Source organism: Beta vulgaris, chromosome 6, assembly GCF_026745355.1.
Source record: "Beta vulgaris subsp. vulgaris cultivar EL10 chromosome 6, EL10.2, whole genome shotgun sequence".
NCBI lineage: Eukaryota > Viridiplantae > Streptophyta > Magnoliopsida > Caryophyllales > Amaranthaceae > Beta > Beta vulgaris.
The window spans coordinates 16768509-16783543 of NC_079207.1; the positions used below are offsets into that span (position 1 = coordinate 16768509).

General features: G+C 37.3%; 2 protein-coding genes across 2 annotated transcripts; both read left to right on the forward strand.

The window, feature by feature from the left end:
• The first annotated feature begins 3085 nt into the window (after positions 1 to 3085).
• On the forward strand, positions 3086 to 3730 carry LOC130591777 (uncharacterized mitochondrial protein AtMg00310-like). The gene has a single exon (XM_057395690.1). It carries the CDS (start codon positions 3086 to 3088, stop codon positions 3728 to 3730), a length of 645 nt encoding a protein of 214 aa, XP_057251673.1.
• A 6533-nt stretch (positions 3731 to 10263) lies between these two features.
• Positions 10264 to 13262, forward strand: LOC104896017 (ras-related protein Rab11D). The gene is made up of 2 exons (XM_010682686.4): positions 10264 to 10776; positions 12544 to 13262. Exons 1-2 carry the CDS (start codon positions 10553 to 10555, stop codon positions 12986 to 12988), a joined length of 669 nt encoding a protein of 222 aa, XP_010680988.1. The 5' UTR covers positions 10264 to 10552; the 3' UTR covers positions 12989 to 13262.
• The last annotated feature ends 1773 nt before the right edge of the window (positions 13263 to 15035 follow it).

Below are 15035 nucleotides of genomic sequence, written 5' to 3' on the forward strand. Positions count from 1 at the left end.
CGTTGGTTGAAATAAAGTACGAGCGACTGCCTATGTTCTGCTATGTGTGTGGGATTATCGGTCATATTGAGCGAGATTGTTTGATGGCTGTTGATGATGATAAACCGGAGGACAAGCAGTGGGGTTCTTGGTTGAGAGCATCTCCACGTCGTGGTAGGCAAAAGATAGAGGAGGAAACCAAAGCTTTCTTTAGTTGTGCTCGGGTTATTAGCTTTGATAGCCCCCGAAAGGAGACGGAGACGGGAAACAAGTTCGTAAAGCCGTCAGTGACTCGCACCCCTATAGCTGGAGAGAGGGAGGGCCTTTCGAACTCTATGGCCGAGTTGGTGTCGGCAGCGGTGGTTCATAATGTGGGCGATGGTGGTCCTTCTCATGTAAATAGCGAGACTACGGTCGAGGCTAAGGTATCCCATGCTGTTGCGGTCAAGGCTGCTGCCACGGAGCCTCTTGGTGGCGTGGGTGTGGTGTCGGATCCGTCTACCATGAGTCCCCCCTTGGATGTTGTTGAAACTTTTCCGATCCAGGTGACTTTAATAAACAAAATATCAACCTGTATTCTTTTGTTGCTGGGGAGGGGAAGGTTGCCACAAAATTTAAAAAACAAAAACAAAAAATTCGGTTGACTAAAAGAGCTGGGGAGGCCCTTATTGATATTAATGATGTGAACCCATACAATATTGATTCTGGGGGTCAGGTAGGGGACAAAAAGAAGGATTGTTGATCATATGATTGTGGATGATATTCATGATTCTGATAACTTGAGTTCCAAGAAACCTAAATTAAATGATTTTTCGGACAATGACAAAAATGTTGATATTGTTGAGGCAGAGGTTGGTTGTAACCAACCCCGCCAGACATTATGAAAATCTTGTGTTGGAACTGTCAGGGTATGGGTAACCCTTGGACAGTTCGTCAGTTGAGAAGGCTTATTGCCTTTAATACCCCCGACATTCTCTTTATGTCGGAAACAAAGGTTACAAAAAATATTGTAAAGGAGAGTCTTGGATTTTCCGGGGCTTTTGGAGTCTCGTGTGTTGGGAGAGCTTGAGGTTTATGTATGTTTTGGAAGGAAGAAACGATCTCTTTTAGGATGGTGTCTTCTTCCCAGAATTATATTTGTGGTGATGTGGGGAGCAGTGGGGGTGTGCGATGGAGGTTTGTGGGTATTTATGGATGGCCGGAAGAGGAAAATAAACATAAAACTTGGGCTTTGATAAAAGGGTTGTGTGATGAATATGAGGGGCCTATAGTTTTTGGGGGTGATTTTAATGAAATCTTGAGTTATGATGAGAAGGAAGGGGGTGCTTCGAGGGAGCGGAGAGCTATGGTGGGGTTTCGTAATGTGATGGATGACTGTAGTCTGGGAGAGTTGCGTTTTGTGGGTCAGTGGCACACTTGGGAGAGAGGAAGGAGTCCGGAAACTCGAATTAGAGAACGCTTGGATCGGTTTATCGTCTCGCATTCTTGGATGAATTTATTTCCAGAGGCTTTTATTGATCATAAGATGCGATATTGTTCGGATCATGCTGCTATTGTATTACGTTGTCTGGGAAATGAGGGGATGCCGAGTAGGCGGGCTAGAGGATTTCGTTTTGAGACCTTTTGGCTTCTAGATGATGCTTGTGAGGAGGTGGTGAGGGATGCGTGGAGTGCAGCAGGAGGTGGTAGAATTTGTGAAAAATTAGGGGCTGTTGCGAGGGAGTTGCAGGGATCGAGTAAGAAGGCTTTCGGGTCTCTTAGGAAGAAAATTGAGGTAGTGGAGAAAAAGTTACATGCAGCCCAATGTGAAGCGATTTCGAATGACAGTTGTGTGAGGTGTGCGATTTTGGAACAGGAGTTAGATGAATTACACGCTAAGAATGAGGCTTACTGGTACATGAGATCGCGAGTGGCGGAAGTGAAGGATAGGGATAGAAATACTTCCTATTTTCATCATAAAGCTTCTCAAAGGAAAAAACGGAACCTCATTCATGGTATCTTTGATGGTAGCGGGAGGTGGCAAACGGAAGGCGAGGAGATTGAGTGTGTGGTGGAACGCTATTTTCAGGAGATCTTTACTTCTTCCGAGCCTTCTTCTAATGATTTTCAGGAAGTACTGCAGCATGTGAAGTTGTCGTGACACAGGAGTATAACGACATCTTCTGAAGCCTTACTCAAAAGAGGAGATTTTTGCAGCTTTGAGTGATATGCACCCTTGTAAAGCCCAGGGCCTGATGGTATGCATGCTATCTTTTATCAGAGATTCTGGCATATAATTGGTGATGAGGTTTTAAATTTTGTTAGCAGCATTTTACATAACTATTCTTGCCCAGGAATGTTAATTGTACTAATATTGCTCTTATTCCCAAAGTTAAATCCCCTATTGTTGTCTCTGAATTTAGGCCTATAAGTTTATGCAATGTATTGTACAAAATAGCTTCTAAAGCTATTGTTTTGAGGCTTAAACAATTCCTCTCTTGTATTGTAACGGAGAATCAAAGTGCGTTTGTCCCTGGAAGAATGATTTCGGACAACTCTCTCATTGCTCTGGAGATCTTTCATACTATGAAGAAGAGGAATAATAGCAGGAAAGGATTGGTTGCGATGAAACTTGACATGAGTAAAGCCTATGACAGAGTAGAATGGGGTTTTCTCAGGAAGCTACTATTGACAATGGGGTTCGTTGGACGATGGGTTAATTTGGTTATGAGTTGTGTTGCTACTGTTTCGTATTCCTTCATTATTAATGGACGAGTATGTGGTTCTGTGACTCCCTCCAGAGGATTACGCCAGGGTGATCCTTTATCTCCGTTCCTGTTTATCTTGGTTGCTGATGCTTTTTCTCAGATGGTTAAACAAAAGGTGGCTACGAAAGAAATTCATGGTGCGAAAGCAAGCCGGAATGGTCCAGATATCTTCACCTTCTTTTTGCAGATGACAGTCTTCTCTTTACAGGGCTACCCGACAGGAGTGCTTGACAATAGTTGATATTCTCAACAAATATGAAGCAGCATCCGGGCAGAAAATTAATTATGAAAAGTCGGAAGTATCCTTCAGTAATGGTGTAAGCTGTGAGAAAAAAGAAGAATTGATTAATCTTCTCCATATGAGGCAAGTTGATAGACACCAGAAGTATCTTGGTATTCCAGCTCTTTGTGGGAGGTCTAAGAAAGTGCTTTTTCGGGAACTCTTAGATAGAATGTGGAAGAAGTTAAGGGGTTGGAAAGAAAAGTTATTGTCGCGAGCTGGGAAAGAGGTTCTTATCAAGTCCGTTATCCAGGCACTGCCTACATATCTAATGGGGGTTTATAAGCTTCCTGTTGCTGTCATACAAGAAATCCACTCTGCTATGGCTCGATTCTGGTGGGGAGGAAAGGGGATGAAGGAAAATGCATTGGCTAAGTTGGGAGAAAAAGTGCAAACCCAAGTGTATGGGGGTATGGGATTTAAGGACCTTGCGGTCTTTAATGATGCTTTATTGGGTAAACAAGTTTGGCGATTATTACATAATAAAGAGTCCCTTTTGAGTAGGGTAATGAGTGCCAAGTATTATCCTCATGGTGATGTTTGTCAAGCGCGGTTAGGATACTCGCATAGCTACTCGTGGCGGAGTATTTGGGGTGCGAAGAGTTTGGTTTTGGAGGGTTTGATTTGGAGGGTTGGAGATGGTACGAAAATTGACATATGGAGTGCACCATGGGTGGGGGTGAAGAAGGTAGATTCATCAAGAGTGCTCGAGTGGAGGGCCTAGAAGTGGTGAGGATTTAATGGATGTTGAAAGGAAGGAGTGGAATGTGGAACTTATTGAGAGCCATTTCAATGAACGGACAACAATGTATTCTGGCCATTCCTTTAAGCACTAGATGTCTACAGGATGATTTAACTTGGGCGTACTCTAAGGACGGCACTTATTCGGTGAAAACTGCTTATATGTTGGGAAAAGGGGGGAACCTGGATGATTTTCATAGAGTGTGGAATATTTTATGGAGCTTAAATGTGTCGCCTAAGGTACGTCATTTCCTGTGGCGTGCCTGCACAAGTTCTCTCCCAGTAAGGAAAACACTTCAGAGACGCCACCTCATCAATGAAGCAGGGTGCCCCTGTTGTGATAGCGAAGATGAGACGCAACTACATTTATTCTATCGCTGCCCGATGTCGCTGAAGTTGTGGGAAGAGCTGGCGTCATATATTATGCAGGGGGGAAGATGAAGCATGTGTGATACCCTCGTCAGATGGAGTGAGATGGATGCAAAGGTGGTTCAAAAGGGTTGTTATATCCTATGGAACGTTTGGGTTGAAAGAAACAGGAGAGTCTTTGAGCATAAAAGTCACCCTGCCACTGTTGTGTGCCAGAGAATTATGAGACAAGTTGATGATTTTAATAAATATGCTGTGAAGATTTATGGAGGAGTGCGTTCCCCTGCGGATCCGAGCCCAAGCCGATGGCATGCTCCCCCGGTCGGCGCTATTAAATTGAATAAGGATGCAAGTTTGGCGAGGAAGGATGGGTGGGACTTGGAGTGATAGCCCGCGATCGGAAGGTAAGGTGTGCTTTGCTGCAACTAGACGTGTGCGTGCCTACTGGCCTCCCGAGGTAGCTGAATGCAAGGCTATTTACATGGCAACCCGCTTGGCCAAAGCCCATGGGTATGCTGATGTGATTTTTGAATCCGACTCTCTGGTAGCAACGAAAAGGTTATCGAAAGCAGCAATTTTCTTCTCGATTTGGATGCAATACTTGGGGACATTCTTTCTATGTGTAATGCTTTTCTTCTGTTTCTTTTCTCATGTTAAAAGGGATGGGAATACTGTTGCCCATAACCTTGCTAGAGTTGTGCCTTTTGGTGTTGACAATGTTGGGAGCATCACTGCCTAGTACTGTAACACCTTATGTACTTATGGACACTTTGTCCCTTTGATTAATGCACTTCTCTTTCCCCTCAAAAAAAAAAAAACCTAAGTACTCTTAATGACTAACAGCGTTAACTACTGTTAGTCATTAATCCTAATTTCTCCTAATTAACTTAAATAAACTCTAATTAACCTAAATAAATCCTAAAACCTAACTTCTAACTAACCCTAATCACCACCCAACCCTCTCCACCACCACCCAACCCCCCTCCTTCACACCCACAGCAGCCCGACCCCCCGCAGTATCCCGACCCCCCTCGACACAGCAGACCCTGGTGATTTCCTCCCCCATTGATTTCTTCTATTTTATCTTTCTTCGATCAGAGATGTTCAAAGTGCAAAAATTCAAGGGGGGAGGGGCTGCGGAAATCGAGGTGACTGAAACGTGCGAAAATTGAAAGGGTGGGGGTTGCTGGGCTGCTTGGGTAGGGGAGGGGCTAGCGAGGTTGCGGGGTGGGGATGGGGTGGGGGAAAGGGCAAGGGTGGTAGGGCGGTGGCGTGGTGGGAGGGTGGTGGCGTGGTAGGAGGGTGATGGAATGAGTGGTGGGAGGATAGATTTGGGTTTGGGTTTGGGTTTAGGTTAGAGGTAGGAGTTGTGATTAGGGATTAATTAGGATTAAAAAAATGAAAATTAGGATTAATGACTAATGGTGATTAATGTCGTTAGTCATTGAGGATATCTGGGTGTATTTACATAAAACAGAGGGATACCCTGTGACTTTTGAAAACATGGGGGGTACCTAGTGAATTTTTTGAAACTCGGGGGTACTTGGTGAAAAAACCGTTTTTTTTTCCAAATAATTAGTTTGAATACTTTCATACATATATATATATATATATATATATATATATATATATATATATATATATATATATATATATATATATATATATATATATATATATATATTAGAGTGAGATCGGTGGTAACTCTGTGGGTCAAGTAGGAGAACCGCTCCATTCCAGGACCGTTCCTGAATATTATTGGGCCCGGGACAAGAGAAAAAATAGGGCCCCTAAAGCACAAGAGATTAATAAAATATGCACTTTTGTATACCACCTTTTTTTCAAAACTTTCTCTTATTTCATATGATCAATATCTAAATCTTTTCAGAAAGATATTAACACTTGTTGAGACACTTAATTAAGGTGATAAATTATAGTATTATTATCAAATGTTATTGATATTAAAAAAATAGATGTGATCGGGAGTTCACTCATGGTACACCTGGGTGTACCATGAGCATGGTACACCTGGGTGTACCATGAGCATGGTACACCCAGGGGTCTTTTTGTAATAAATTGGAACTCCAGGTGCTCATTTGACACCAAATTTGCTCATATGGACATTTTGCTCATTTACTCATTTGCTCATTTTGCTCATTTTGTAATAAAAGTGTTTGTTCATTTTCTTAAATGAGTAGAAATGTTTGCTCATTTGCTCATTTGTTCATTTTGCTCATTTGCTCATTTGGAGAAAATAGTCTTAGGTGTACCATGAGCATGGTACACCCAGGTGTACTATAAATATTATTCTCTGTGATCGGAGTTGGTGTGGTATTTTTTTTATTGAAAAAGAGAGAAAAGGCTTAGCAATTTTTATTGTTGAAGATAGATTGTGGGCCAAAGGGGTTTAAGAGAACTAACATAATTTATAGTGCGATAATGCTAAACATAAGTGTTTAAATCGAATTTGAACAAAGAAAAAAAAAAAAGAAAGTGTTCAAACTATTTTGGGACGGAGAGAGTAGTCCATAAGAACTTGATAAACCAATAACTTGACGAATAAAATAGAAATATCGAAATATAAAATTAAATCACAAGGTAATACACTGGTGAATGGTAATAGAAAGGGAAATCAAAAGTCAAGTTGAACTTTTTGCAATAAAATAAAATAAAGTAACCAAGGAAAATATTTAAGAAAGGAAAGAATTGTCATGAGTTGGAACCATGGATTTTGTGCTATGCCCCCCATCCCCGCCCGCCCCGCATATTTATTACTAGCCTTCATATGCACGCGATGCGTGCGTTAATTTCAAAATTTGTTAGTTTATTAGGAACTCCATTCGTACTTTATTTATGATTAAACTTAAATGTGAAAAATTCAAAAGTTAGATGAATTTAGATATATTAATTCGCTAATGTAAAAAAATAAAAAGGTTGTGAGTGATTGTTAACATTAATTTTTTTGTGAATGAATATTGAACAGAAAGAACAAAAATAATGAGTTGGTTTAACTGAATTAAAGAGTATCAAAGGTAGTGAATGTTCAGACTTTTCATGTGCACGCTATGTATGCCATCTTTTTTTATAAGGTATAAATATTTTGTCCATTTAATTTTTGATTGAAGTATTTGATGCATATACCATTTTAAACTTGTTTTAAATGGCAAGTTGGAATGAGAATTTATAAATGATTTGCTTTGTAATTTTTTTCATTCCATTAATTAGATCATTAAGGGTATTCTAGTCACTTCAAAAGAGGACACCACACCTCCTCCCTTGGCTTATATAATAGAGATTAAAATTCTATTTATATACTTATATTAGTAATTTTATCTTGCAAAATATAAATATGAGGACATGACGTGGGTACAAAGCGGTGCGAGTACCCATGGAGTGGTGGGATGTGGATGAAGTGGGTACGACATTGGTACGAAACGGATTCAGGTGCTCATGTGGGTGGTGGAGCAAGGATGAGTTCAAATATGTACCTGCTGGTGCAGGGATGGGTCTGAAATTTTCCCGCGCAATGAGTTTTGGGGTGGGGATGGAGATGAGAATTTTATGCGGATGCATGTGTAGAGGTACCATCCTCCACACTTTCCCCAACCAATTGCCATATCTAAGTATAACACTTTGAAAACCAGGGCATTACCCAAGGTTTAAATCCTCATCTCAACAATATGTTGGGGATCATTCTTGTGGTGGCAGTGAGCTTTCGGGCCTGTTATTTCATGGGTTGTTTAGCCTAATATTCAACCTCTAATATTATGTGTTTGGCACGCTAATAGTCTAGTATGGATCGGTATTCGGGCCAATTATCTTTCCTAATAAAAAAGTTATACTTTTTGCATGATTTTAATAATATTATTATATTAACTTTCTTACATTCCTTTGTCTCATACTCTATCTTTATCAATAAAAAGTATCCTAACTTTATCTTTCTCCTTTAATTAAAGAATACTCGACCAACTCCTATGACGTTTACTTTTTAATGAAATAATATTTAATAACCAGACTACGTACAATTTATCACCTTAAACTACATATCCCAACAAGTGCATAGATCTTTCTGCAATTGAAGAAGTATATATATGTCCATTCTTTTAAAAATGATCACTTCCATTATCTAATTATAAATATTTATCCCTCTTCGACTTTTATTCTATAATATATATCATCCATATAAATGAGTTTGAAAGCTTGAAAAGCACACTCAATTATTTATTTGTTTGATATATCAATACACTAGTTAGCTAGTATGACATAAAAGTATAGAATGACCCTTTATCAGGAGAGATAGAGAGAAATAAAGTACAATAATATATTAATTATAATAACATTTTCCTTTTAAACAAATTACAATAACATTTTTTTTTCTAAAATAATCCCTCCATCTTTTTATTTTTCATTCTTCCGGAGACCTAAAGAATAGGGAATATATTGTGATTTGTGTTTAATGTAGCACTTGTACTATATTGGAAAGTAAAAGTTTTTATTTTTTTAAAACAAAAAGGCAAAACAACATAAATTAAAGGTATTTGCTAGTGTTGATTGTTCCTACCAATAAAATTAACTTAATGAACAAAAACTACTAATAGGATCACAATAAAGTACATAACTAAAGACCCCTAAAAAAAGTAAATAATTAAAGTAGATTGATATGAAATAAGAACATTTTCTAGACACCTACAAAGGAAAACAAGTATTATATTATGGGACGGAGAGATTACTAGATCTAAATTCACTTTCTATTTCATTTATGAGGATTGTTAATCTTTAAGGTCACCTAAACATTTTCCTAATATTAATACTTATTATCATGATAATAATATCTTGATAATGAAATTGAATTTGGGAAAATGCCTTACTATATCAAGGTATTCCCAACCCAATATGAAATATAGCACCTTAAGGGTAGAGGAAAGGTAACAATAATCACGTACATTTCCAATGTGGCCTTACTCATTAGTGATTACCAAGAAATTATAAGTTCACTTCTATATCAGTAGACCAAAACAAGCTTAGTATTATGATGACTAATGAGAAACTAAAAGAGTAGGGATTATTTAGCATACGTGAGTGTATATAAGAAAAAATATATGTAAAATAATAAAGAAATTCGTCACTACAAAACTTTGTTAGTTACGCCTTTTTAGAATAAATGACTCGTAAGTTTTTATTTCCTGAGCATATATATCATGTGATGTTAACGTATGTTACCCCTCTCTTATTCTTTGTTGTTCTTCTCAATCAAAGGAAAAGATTGAGGTAATTGTGGTAATCCTATGTCAGTCTCCTAATTATTTGTGTAATGTGTGGAATATATTGTTATCTAGAGTTTGGAATAAAGTGTGCTTTTGAGATGTACAATCTATTTACTTATTTATCATTTTACCTGACTATGTATTAAAATTAATGACATACCAGCGCAATTTAGTAATCACAAGCAAAGAAATGTGGAATAAACAAACAAAACAATATTAAAGTGACACGATAAAATTAGGATAGATACTTGAAAACTGAGAGAACAACCACCAACAATGATACAATGTATAAACTTTCAACAATATGTATGATATGATGATATGTATGATATGCTAACATAGCCAGACGCACTTTCTTGACCTCAAAATGAAAAGGTTTTCACTTAGATAGATTACCAAAAATAACTTTTCAAACAAGCTTGTGTAATTGTTTTCAATAAAACTAGTTACTAGATTGTTGACGAATAAAAATGAATTATATATATACCGCCTTCGAAAGCTACTTCTATCTCATTAATCTCAAAAGCCTTTTCTTTCCTATTTTTTTCACTTTTCAAAAACACTATCTCAACGATCGTGATTTTGTTATATTAAAAAAAAATATTTCATTTTGATATGTATTTATTTAGTTTTCATTTATATTATAAATATAGTATGACTTTAAATTAATGAATTAATGTTAATTTCCAAAAAATATTAATTGAATTTAGTCAAATCTTGTAAACGATATTTAAAAGTTTGATAATTACATCTACTATGAAAGGTGTGCCCCACATTAGTTATCTATTCTACTTGGCATTGATGATCCCTCTAATTTACTCAAAACCCACTCACTCCTCCTTTCAATTTTACTTTTTACCATTTAATATATTTATAAAAACCCAAGAAAAACATTCATTTTCATTCTTCACATCCCTCCAAGTTCTCCCCCAAATCAAGTTCCCAAAACCCACCGAAAGAACTCTTCTTCATCAGACATCAGCAGCTCATTCACAACTCACAGCAAAATCAAAACTTTATAAAAACTTGTACCATTTTTTTCCTAGTCTTCACCAACCATTCTCATCTTTTATCCCAAGATCTACCCTTTTATATTCCCCTAATCAAACCCACCAAATAAACAGTAGCTTACACTTAAACTTTGAGAGGAGAGAGAAAAAGAGCACAAAAAAATGGCGGGTTATGGAGATGCAAGCCAGAAGGTTGATTATGTGTTCAAAGTGGTACTTATTGGAGACTCAGCAGTGGGTAAGTCTCAGATTTTGGCTCGTTTTGCAAGAGATGAGTTTAGCTTGGATTCAAAAGCAACAATTGGTGTTGAGTTTCAGACTCGAACCCTCGTCATTCAACACAAGAGTATAAAAGCCCAGATCTGGGATACTGCCGGCCAAGAACGGTACTTTAGCTACTTTTCTATTCCTCTTCTTTTCTTTGAACTTTTGGTTTTTTTTTTTTTGTAACTTTTTTGGATATGGTTTGATTGTTTTTGTAATAAAGTTAAGATTTTTGGTGTTTAGTTAGATAATGTTGTTTTTTGATCTGGTATATAATGATCTGAGCTTGCTAGTTTAGTGATTTGTTGCTTGTTTAGTTGAGATTTAGCTGGTTTAAGTTCAATTGTTTGGGAACTTGAATGCTGTATTTTAGGTGGTGTTATTCTTCTAATAGAAAGGATACATATTTGGTATAATTTTGAAGTTTTGGTTTTTAAATTGAATGTTATAAAAATAATTCGTATTGTTCTTTTTCAGAATTTTAGTGGGATCTCTTAGATTTTTTGTTGGAAGCTTAAACTGAGCATTTCTGTGTACTAGCCTTGCTTGGACATCATTCAATTTTCTACCATTTTGGTTTAGCTTCATTTATTGATCTTTTAAGGTAGTAAGTTAATTATTCTTTAAGGTATTCATTGATAGAGGAATATATTACTTCTTTCATAGATTTTGTGTTATCTTTGATGTGTTTAACCTGTTTTCAAGGTGAAAATAACCATTGGATATTGAAAATTTCATGATATTGTGTTAGACCTTGTTTTGCCATGAGGCCCATGACGTAAAATGACATGGCCTTGCCCGTTTATAGTAATCTAGTCTAGCAGCATGAGAGATCCATAAAACCAGCGCTGCTTTACTGCCTGTTTCGTAGCCGTTAATAAATGTTGTTAATGGATGAATTGATATGTAATATCGTGAAGAAAGTAATGCCAATAGCCATAGTGATATCACATCATCTTCAAATGTGTTGTACTTCATAAAAAACTTCGTTACAACTCGATAGTCAATACCACCTCTGAAGTGTATTAGAAGTTTGTGGAGAAAAGAGGTAAGTGGATTGATGAGCATTACCATTGGCATTGGCATGAGATTTTTTCCATGATACCTATAAGTTCATTACCATCAGTAAGAACTCCTGGAAAACAGACCATTAGGGATTTTTCATATGGTGGAATACTATGCGGGCAATTTTGTGTTTGTTGGGGGCGGAGATGAACAAATTTTAGGAGTTGGAGTTTCATGGAGCATTGGATCTCACACAAGTTCCACTTATCTTTGAGTATATTGTTATTCGTGCTGATGGAGTAAAAATGTAGAAAGGTTCTTATAACACCTACTTCGTGTCTACTACTTTTTTTTTCCTAAGCTATGGTCCTTGAACTCAAGTGAGCAATGATATTCCCATACCGGGTATGTGCCAATACCATAGCATTTATGTAATTTTGATGACAAAAGTAATATTAAAAAATTATAAATTTTTTGTTTTTCTTATTTTTTTTTTTGGGGGGACTTGTTAGTTGAAATCTTATATCATATCATAACAATATCTTATCATATCAGTTAGCTATTAAATCATATCTGAGCTACATCTAATCATATCAAGTATCTGGTATGGAAAAAGTTTCCCCATGCCGGATATGGGAGTATACTTTCTCGAACTCAAGTACTTAACATTAACATCTTTTTTAAAACATATGTAGCTGAAACTTCAAAACAGTGTAACTACATGAGAATCATCTGGGAGATGACTTTTCTTTGAATGAGATAGATCATAGATTTTCCCACATGTAATTAAATTATGTCATGCCTGTAAAGTTATTGCAACAAAAATAGGGGCATGTGTTATCTTTGCTAATTCTCTCCTTGCACAACTTTGGAAATGACAACAGGTACAGAGCCGTCACAAGTGCATACTACAGGGGTGCAGTCGGTGCTTTATTGGTTTATGACATAACAAAACGGCAAACCTTTGAACACATACCACGATGGCTTGAAGAGTTACGTGGCCATGCGGACAAGAACATCATCATCATGCTTATCGGGAACAAATCCGATCTTGAAGATCAACGAGCAGTGGCAACAGAGGATGCCAAAGAGTTTGCTGAAAAGGAAGGGCTTTTCTTTCTTGAAACCTCGGCACTTGAAGCCACAAATGTAGAAACAGCTTTTATTACTGTCTTGACTGAGATTTTCACTATTGTAAACAAGAAGACCTTGGCTGCCAATGAGGATCAAAGTAACGGCAATTCTGCGCCGCAGGCTGGGAAGAAGATCTTAGTTCCTGGCCCTGGTCAAGAAATTCCAGCTAAGAAAGGATTGTGCTGTAGTTCTTAAACATGCTTTGAAATTTTGGTCTTATAGTGGTCGGTCGTATAATTGTTTGCTTTCCATTTTAATTTCTACCATATTTGAAGACGGAGAAGATTGTATCTGATGATGAGGTTGAGGAGAGATTTTTGGGTGGTTGGTTGCTAAGTCTGGTTTGTAAAAAAGAAAAAAGTGTCGGTTAGCTTGTTTGGAAGAAGGTACAGCTAGTTGATCTCATGCGTGATATTGTTGATTTATCCTTAAATATTACAGTCTTAATCCAAGCGTATTACATGGATAACTTAATTGTATTGTTCTCAAAGCCCTAGCTCTTGTATGGAACTGGAAGCGCTTAAGAGGAATGACAACTATTCGGATTTGGATCGGATTATGCATAATTCGACTCCGAAAATACGATTTGGATCTAGGGATGGGCATGGGTCCAGGACCCTACCCGGACCCTGTTGGACCCGACCCTAATTTAAGGGTCTGGGTCCAACTTTTTCAGACCCTAAGGGTCCGGGTCCGGGTCTGGGTCCAAGTAAAATTTTTAGGGTCCGGGTCTTAAAATTTTGGACCCAGACCCGACCTTTAGACCCTAAACTTATTTAATATATACATTTTAACTTTTTTCAAAAAAAAACAAAATGATTTTCTAAAAGACTAAAACCTAAACTAAAACACCAAAACACCCATTCTGAACTCTTATGTAAGTTGTGTTTGTTTCTTTTTTTTCAGTTTGTATGTTTTTGTTTCGTTTTTGTTCAGTTTATATGTTTGTCAATTGTGTTTGTTTCGTTTTTTTTTCAGTTTATAAGTTTATGTTTGTGTTTGTTTCGTTTTTTTCCGTTTATATGTTTGCGTTTGTTTCATGCTAATTCTTATGTTTGTTGCATGCGATTTTTTGTCTTTGTTGCATGCGATTTTTTGTGTTTGTTTCATGCGAATTTCAGATGATTTATTGATATTAATAATGCTGAAAATTTAGCAAAATAAAAAATTTAGGCCTGGACCCTCCAGACCCTCTAGACCCTCCATACCCTAAGGGTCCGGGTCTGGGTCCAATTTTTTCAGACCCTTAGGGTCCGGATCCGGGTCCGGATCTGGGTCTGCAAAAATATTTAGGGTCCGGGTCTAGGGTCCAGCTGCCCGACCCAGACCCTACCCTTGCCCATCCCTAGTTGGATCCGACTTTTCCCGCCCTTTTTTTTCTAAATGATTTTTTATGATACAAATAATCAAATAAATTATTACTATTTTTAATAATCATATGGAAATTATATATTATTATTATTTTTAACAATCAATTATGCAATGGAAAAATCTTATATACAATGTCCTAGAGTTAGAGTCAGATTATATACATAGTACATTAATATAAATAAAACAAGGATTAACTGCCTTAAAGTTGGATTCATATGTCGGATTTTTTTATTGGATCCAACTCCAACCTTCCACCGATTGAATAGTACTTTGTAAACGGAGTCAGATTTAGATTATTTTTTTATTGGATTCGGCTCGAATTTTTTCCTTTGAATCGAAACAGACTATAATCGAATTCGGACAAAATGCTCTCATACCATTTGTAACAATCCATCCAAAGTCGAGTCTATTGTCACCAATGCACATCCAGAATCAACAATTATCGTCAATAACCAAAACAAGTTCTCTCTTTTTGTTAAGTAGCCCTTTCTTTGCTTTGGTGACAACTTCTTTTGGGTCTGGAATAAGTAGCTTGTAGCTACATTGGTTGTCTTGACCAAAAATGGACTGCCAAGCTGATAGTGCCTCCAAACCTTGAGACACGGCCCGGACTCCCACGGGGGGCAGCAGTGGGGAATCTTGGACAATGGGCGAAAGCCCGATCCAGCAATATCGCGTGAGTGAAGAAGGGTAATGCCGCTTGTAAAGCTCTTTCGACTTTTTTATTTTAAGCCTAAATAAAAGAAATAAGAGGGAAGAAAATTGGGAATTTTTTTTTTGAATGGATTTGTCGTTTTTTTATTTATTTATCGTATTTTACCAGACTAATTTCTACTCTATACTCCCAGAGTTTGAAACTTGATTTAAATCA